General features: G+C 34.9%; 3 protein-coding genes across 3 annotated transcripts; all 3 read right to left on the minus strand.

Annotated features, from left to right (window-relative positions):
- Positions 1-257: 257 nt before the first annotated feature.
- HELRODRAFT_173850 (hypothetical protein) lies at positions 258-731 on the minus strand (the record flags this gene model as incomplete). The annotated part of the gene is made up of 2 exons (XM_009020450.1): positions 258-558; positions 676-731. The coding sequence occupies 2 exons, from the start codon at positions 729-731 to the stop codon at positions 258-260; spliced, it is 357 nt and encodes a 118-aa protein (XP_009018698.1).
- A 3,271-nt stretch (positions 732-4,002) lies between these two features.
- Positions 4,003-4,949, minus strand: HELRODRAFT_173851 (hypothetical protein; the record flags this gene model as incomplete). Its single annotated transcript, XM_009020451.1, has 3 exons — positions 4,003-4,111; positions 4,255-4,345; positions 4,838-4,949. 3 exons carry the CDS (start codon positions 4,947-4,949, stop codon positions 4,003-4,005), a joined length of 312 nt encoding a protein of 103 aa, XP_009018699.1.
- A 1,438-nt stretch (positions 4,950-6,387) lies between these two features.
- On the minus strand, positions 6,388-7,942 carry HELRODRAFT_173852 (hypothetical protein; the record flags this gene model as incomplete). Its single annotated transcript, XM_009020452.1, has 3 exons — positions 6,388-6,518; positions 6,826-6,924; positions 7,855-7,942. The coding sequence occupies 3 exons, from the start codon at positions 7,940-7,942 to the stop codon at positions 6,388-6,390; spliced, it is 318 nt and encodes a 105-aa protein (XP_009018700.1).
- Between the last annotated feature and the right edge of the window lie 213 nt (positions 7,943-8,155).

The raw sequence follows: 8,155 nt of genomic DNA on the forward strand, positions 1-8,155 counted from the left end.
TGTTTCTGTTAGAATTTATTTTTGTAAAAAAAAAGAACATGCATTAGTTTAACGTGGTTCAACTTATTTGGGAAAAGGATATAACATTTTTATAATCAAACAGCTTTCATATTTTTGGTGATTTAAAATTTAAGGCCGCATTTAATTCTCACCGGGTTGATACTCTTAATGTTTTTATGATCGAACATAACGTCAACGTATGCAAAATTTGAATTAGCACGCTCTTCATCAATAATTTTCTAGCCCCACCAGCCTTCTTACCCGTATAAGTATATACATATATCGATCGAAATTCTAAATTGTTTCAAGATTTTGTTCATCAGAGTTCTGAATTGTTCAACCGGAAGTTCATCTTGCGAGGTCGGCTCGTTCCAGTCTAGGCTCTGAGTGCCTGTCCATTCGAAACTGCTGCAGAGGTTTGTGGTCATGCACGTTTCTAATTTTTTGAATGAGTCACCATCATCTCGTACTTCAACCAATCGCGGAGGCTCTAACAAACTCCAGCCAGCACATCTCTTACTGGATCTCCTCCTGGCTACGCTGACAGTAACGATGCTGCTATTAATGATAATGAGATGATGATGATGATAATAATAATAATGTTGATGATGGTAACGATGTTGATAAGCTAATGTTGATGTTCCTGCTGGTGCAGACTCTTAAATTCATCCTTACCATGAACGTCGAGTGCCTGCGATCAAGTGTGGGTCGTTAATTCTAAAGCGATACATCTTATTTGCTAACTTTTACACACACACACACACACACACACACACACACACACACACATATATATATATATATATATATATATATATATACATAATTATAATTTTATAATAATGACGCATATAGACGCGTATAGGCGAATTTAATCACACTCATCTTCAACACTCATTCATGTTTACAAAAAAAATCATTCACGTAATCATCAAACTGAATTCACCTCACAACATACACGCACACGAACACACGCACGCACGCACATACATACATACAGACATACATACATACATACACACATACATACATACATACACACATACATACACACATACATACATACATACACACATACACACATACATACATACATACATACATACATACATACATACATACATACATACATACATAGATACACACACCCACAAACACACACACACACACATACACACGCACGATTAACAAGAACAAACAAACAAATGAATGAACGCTTACACAACAAAATGAATTAATTCGATTATTCGCTTCGCACGTCAGTGAGTCAGAAGTTTACTTATAGATTGGATGAGACATGAACCTCATCTTGTTCGCCTCAAAGAAACAAACGCGATAAATACATCCTAAAATCTGTGTATTCAAAGTTTAAAATTAATTTTCATCACTGCTGGTATAAATCTGAGAATTTCTGTTAATTGCTACTTCGGCAACTTAAATACTGCAACTGCAACCAATTTCTCCTAATTCATACTTCTTGTTTAACGAATTTCAAATGGTTAACCGATTAGATAACCATATTTATACAACTACATCTATACCATTTCAAGTTCTTACAACACATTGTAATAATGATCAGTGAATGAATGATCAGTGAATGAATGATCAGTGAATGAATGATCAGTGAATGAATGATCAGTGAATGAATGATCAGTGAATGAATGATCAGTGAATGAAATACATCAACATTCTCACAACAGCTTACACAATAAACCACCAGTGCATGTTGTTGCTGGCACAGGAAAAGAAAAAATAATTGGAGAATACTTTAACATTTAAAATTAGATGAATATTTCGATATTTCAAATTGGTGGAATGATAGATCGGTACCGCATCACTGTTGTTTACAGAGTAAGGAGGAACCAATCATCAATAACTGTGCCACTGTTTAAAAGTAAATTTATCTGAGTTAGGGTTAGGGTTTAGTTTTTGAAAGTTAAAATATTTAAAACAGTTTAGTTGGTATTTTTGAACAATCCAAAACATTTTTTGTAATATTTTATTGCCCAATCAGATATTTTTTGTTAGTCTTTATATTGCAGCTCTGACATACGCAGAACCACTTAGAGTGTTTTGTATATATATATCTTTTATTATGTTCTTCATATCTTCATCCATTGATTTGAAGCAGCCATCTTCGCCACAAAGGCTGTTTATCCTTTTCACACGACGTAAACATGGATTTATGTGCACGCGCGAGCACCGCATCATATACGCTGAATGTATGATAGCCATTGAGATGTTAGACTCAGCGAGCATTTGAACCACTGAACCATCTCGCCGGCTAAACTTATAAAATCAACTTTATTAACAGCGTTAACATAAATTTACGAAACCTTCTATTTCATATTTTTATTTCATTCTTAAAGAATGACTTTTAGCCATTCTTACAAGACTCCTCCACAAATTTAAAAGCCATTTTGTGGTACCAATCTAACGCTCTGCCTTACAATAAATGGCTGGACATTAAAATATTCCACACTTTCATTTTTTCGGCCTCCTAAGGAAGGCCTGCTAATGCTAACAAATGGGCCGGATCGCAGGGCATGTTGAGTGTCGGTTACCGCCTAATCATCATTATTAATTAAGTTGTAATGCTTCTTACTCGGGGCTTGATTAGATTTCAACAAAAATTAAAAAGTAGATAATAAAAATAATTAAATGTCTTTCAATAAGAAAATGCTACCAGGCACCCAGCCAGCATACATTTCATTGTTCATATGCAAGAGGTTTTGTGATGTCGAGTGATATGCGATGTTAATAGAATGGTATGGGATGTGATGATGCGTGATGATGTTTCATTCAATGTGATGTGAAATTATATGAGGTAATAAAATCATATGTAATGTATTGAAGTGATGTAATGATATGTGATGATATGTGGCGTAATGATATGTGATGTAATGACATGATGTGATGTTCTAATGGCACAAACAACGAATAGCAGCAAATTGTCGGTGGGGCGTGTGTATGTTATTACCAAGCGACCAGGCAGGCGCGCTGAGTCGCAATGTAAACATTGAAGAGCAAACAGGATGTGTGATTTTTCATTTTATCTCGCAATCAACATCACGCCCTGTTCGTAGCATCAACTGCTCATTAAATGTTTACTCTTCATTGCTAGCTATGCAGACAGACTCAACTAAACTATCTTAGTATCTATTTTGTGCTGTATCACGTTTGATACCTATCTTTCACGGAGTCGATAGGGAATATCATTTAAATGGAAATAAGTCCACTATTAATAATTTAACAGTAAGTAATGGGATGATTTTTTGCTCATGCTGACATTAACTAATAGCATCAATTAAATAATTGAAATTAATTTATATACGCCCAGCACAGTTTCAGATGAGTTAAATTTCAGCAATTAGCGTCGATGTTGGTGTTATTAACATACCATACCTGCTGACACCCATCTGAATGATGCTGGCTGCAACTGCAAGCACTGCTCGTAATGTCCTACGTACAAACTCATAAGCACTTTATGAATGTAAATATACACGTAAATTTGTACATTTTGTGTCAGTGATGAATTTAACTTTTGTAAATATTTCTCATGTGATCTCTGATGCTTATGCGTGGATCTGCGTGCGTGTTAAACAAATATGTTTGGGAACATGCGGTGGTTAGATAGGAGGAGTCATACTGCGTGTGTATGTATGGTTTCTGTACATGCTGTGCCTAACACGCACATGCACACATTGCACGTACTGCTTGTTAACTGGAGTCTCGTGATTGTAATTCTACACTTTTTAAAAGATTTATGCAATGTAGTTAACAATTCTGTGTTGTGGGCAATTAAAAGTTAATAAATATTGTTTGTATGTGTTTGCTTGTGTGTGTGTGTGAATGTTTAAGTTTGTGTGTTTGTTTGTATGTGTCTATGTGTTTGTTTGTATATTCGTCTATGTGTTTGTGTTTGAACGTAGTTGCATTGTTGTAGTTATTAAATGCTTATGTGATTTGATGGGCTTTTGTTTATTTAAGTTAAACAATAAATTATAATGTTTGATAGGATTTGTAACGTTGTTGCTGTGGCATGTTAATGTTGCTTGACTGGTCCGTGTTGCGTGAAATTAACGTTGTGCTGATGTGTTGTTGTGCTGATCTGTTGTTGTGTTGTTGTGCTGGTGTGTTGTTGTGCTGATGTCGCTTTGTGGTGTTTTTCTTAGACGTAAGATGAGACATCAAATTATTTCATGTCGCTGTTCCAAACATCAAAAAAGTATCGTTTGGACAAATTTTCCTCACAACAATTCAGCACGTTGAACGTTGTGCAATCTGTGTTTTGAATGTGATTTGTTGCTCGTGTCATATTTTGTGGAAGGAATCTCATAATGATCTGGATGGATGGGGAAGGAGGGGTAGTATAACTATTTTATTTCGTCAGACGCTGTTCACTTAATCTAGATTTGCGTATTATTTTTTATTGAAATCATTTTGTCCTATTTATTCTGTACGAGCAGCGCCATTTTGTACAATTCATCTCGTAACAGTCTGCAAGTTGTGATAACTATGACGTACCGTAAGGAAGTTTGTCGTCAGGGAATCTTTAAAAAAATTACGTAAAAAAATCATTAAAGTTATAAGAAACAAAAAAGAATTATTGAAAATCTCAAGCCATTTCATGTTTAATTTCGCTGGTACTTTTGTGTATTCAAATGTCTTCTACCTGTCGTATTTGTTTTTAATTTGCTATAAAAACATAATTTATCCTAAGAATGCCAAAAATCACAAATTCTTCAGCCCGTTTTTAATGATTATAGGAATAATTTGTCAAAATCGCAATTCTCAACGAAAGCCAAAATCACGAAGCTGTTTATGACATGCCAACTATGCGCGAAACCTATAAAGAGCGATGTACTCATGAAAAAAAAACTAGAGATGCACCGAAGGTTCAGCCTGTCCAAACATTTGGCCAAAATTTGACATTCGGCTTTGACCATTTTAAGGCCTAACAGCCGAATAGTGCATTTTCCGTTAAAATCGTAACTTTTACTTGCATTGTAGAATAAAAATTGTTAACTGTTATCAGTTGGAAATTTATTTTGACACCATAGTTGTTGGTACAATACATTTGAATTTGAACGAGAGATTGAATGTCATCTCGTTAGAGAGTTGATGGACAGACACGAACAGCACACCGTTTTTCAGTAGCAAGTTTTTCATTTTAAATTTTTTTTAGATTGTGGGTTTTTTGGGCTTTGGCTTCGGCCGACTGGTGGATCAACTAATCGGCCATTTGACTCTTAGCCAGGCTCTTTATTCAGTGCAGTGACGTTTGAGGCAACAAATTTGTTTTAAACAGCGCACCCGCACAGGCATAACGCTGAACAACAAACGCGAACAAAACATATGAAAGTACAAACTAAAAAATTGCAAAAACACGTTTTATATGCATACATAAACACAGAGAGATGCACGTACATACACACATGCATACAAATTTACACAGTGGCAACTCTGGTGGCGTTGTTAGTGTTATTTTTGTTGGAAGTTAAAGAAATCGTTGTTTTGACGATTATAGTAGTGTTTTTGAAGTAAATTTCTGACCAGAATACCAGAAAAGTTGCCCCCGAAAAATATTAAAATTCTCCTCCCCCGGTCATCAAATTTTATTTAAAAATTCCCCTCCTTCCAGTCGTCAAGTATATTCTTTTGAAATTTATATTCTTTTTGAAAATATTGGCACCCGTCAAAGTTGCTTAGATCCGCCGCTGACTGGAACGTACACACAAATTTAATATAGTTGAACTTTTTGGCAATCCAAATGATAGAATTTATATTAAACAAAAGATTTCTCTATTGTTACAAAAATGAAAGGCTTTCTGTATTTTAGAAAATATCGTCCAATGCCCTCCTATGCTAGATCCATCAACTAACATTAACAAGCGAGTTGAGGCAAAATGATGGCTTTTATGACTTGTTCTTAACCACGGGTTCGTACATACAAACAAACACAAACAAACACACACACACACGCGCGCGCACACACGTAGACACACATTCCCAGGTGCCAGTGTCACCTTCACGCATGTCCGATAAGAAAGTTGATTCACTAATTAGTGAAGAGCAATAATTGCGCTCATGTTCAGCACTTGCCTAGCCTGGGTGGGCGGGCAGGTTCAGCTATTTTATTATTGTAACAAATCATTATTAGTTTCATTCAAATGCACTTCTCCAATGTTGCTCATAAAATGACCAAATTGCTTTTTTTACAATACTTGATAGTCTCCTAACAAATGTTTGAAACGAACAAATCTAATGCTGACAGAGATGATCACAAAAATTATTTAAGATGCACAGCAAGAGTGCAAATTAGTAGAAAAGTTGAAAGATGAACAAAGTCGAAGTATCTGAACTGCACTGAACTGGACGGCACTGCTAATCTGGGAGGAGTTCCTTGCTTGCATGGTGGGTGGACGACCACACAACTCGAAGAACGTTGTTTTCGGAGTGGTCAATGGTCAGTGCAAACTTATCACTGTAGCAAGTGATGATGATGATGATAATTACTGGTAGTGGTGATGATGAACCGACGAAAATGATGATGATGAACTGACAGTAGTGACAATTGCAACTTGAAAAAATATTTCAACCGTGTTTTAATTTCTAAATATTTTTTAATGACATCTTGAAAATAGGACAAAAAAACAATTTAATTGACGTAAAGTTTAAAATAAGATGAAAAGAGCAGCTTTGAAATTTTTATTAAAATAAACAAATGCAGAATTATTTAAAGCACGGAGAACAACTCGAGTTCCATAAACATCATATGTCTGAAACATTTTGCAAAACTTCCAACTTTCGTGAGCAACCAACTTGCAACCAGCTTGCAACGAACTTGCAACCAGCTTGCAACCAACTTGCAACCAACTTGCAACCAGCTTGTAACTTGTATAAAACCGCAACCAATTAACCCTGCAAGCAATCAAGCAACTCATTTGATTAAGAAGCATTCATCAGGTGTCGCATTCAACATTTCAAAGTTAGAAGATGTCTCTGCATTTGTCAGCAGCAAATCCGCGCGCTCTAAAAACGTTACTCACATTCAGTCCCCATAATTCCATACATGCACATCACATAAATACTAGTTCTCTCTCTCTCTCTTTCTCTCTCTCTCTCTCTCTCTCTATATATATATATATATATGTTATAGAGAGAGAGAGAGATAATGTATTTTTTATATATAATGTATTTATTGTACACAACACGAACATGATACGCCAACACGTTTGTACAGGCTCCAAAAAATGATTGCCTTATCCGGATGTATTCACCCAAAGGAAATGTTTACAACACTCATATACAAACACATGTTTTTACGCAAGCACACACATACACATTATTTTGACGTACTATATATATATAAAGAACTTCTTACAGATAGGTTGAGATAGATAGAAAACTTGAATTTAATTTATTTATAAATCCAGATGAGTATGATTCGATCACACATTCATACGCAAATGAAATGAATGCGAAATGAGTGTACACTACCTTGCGCATACCGAGACATACATCACACACCCACGCACACCACACACACACACACACACACACGCACACACACACACACAAACAAACAAATACACACTTGCATACACAGATTTTGTTCAATAACGACTTTATTTTATTTTGTTTATTGAGTTTATTTTGTTTGTCAGACTATATGCAATATGGATTGTGTCAAAAAATTAATTTAATAATAAATGAAAATAAAAAGAACAAATATTATACATAATAACAATAAACAATAACAACAACAACAACAATGATGATGATGATGACGATGATGCTGTAATGATGATAATGATATGAAGTAATAATAGTAATAATAATAATACTAACTTGTTGAGCAATCTCGATGGTGAGTGTAATTAATCATCATCGTCCTCATCGCGATCATTTGAAGTGAAGCCACTTGTTCAATGAACATCGTGGGATCGTTCTATATCATCTCTCTGCGTTAAAACAATGCAACTTACAATCATACAAACATACAAAATTGTAAACATACAAACATACAAACTTATAAACATACAAACTTATAAACATACAAACTTATAAACATACAAACTTATAAACATACAGACATACAAACTTATAAACATACAATCACACAAACTTATAAACATACAATCACAAAAAC

Source organism: Helobdella robusta (genome assembly GCF_000326865.2).
Source record: "Helobdella robusta unplaced genomic scaffold HELROscaffold_28, whole genome shotgun sequence".
NCBI lineage: Eukaryota > Metazoa > Annelida > Clitellata > Rhynchobdellida > Glossiphoniidae > Helobdella > Helobdella robusta.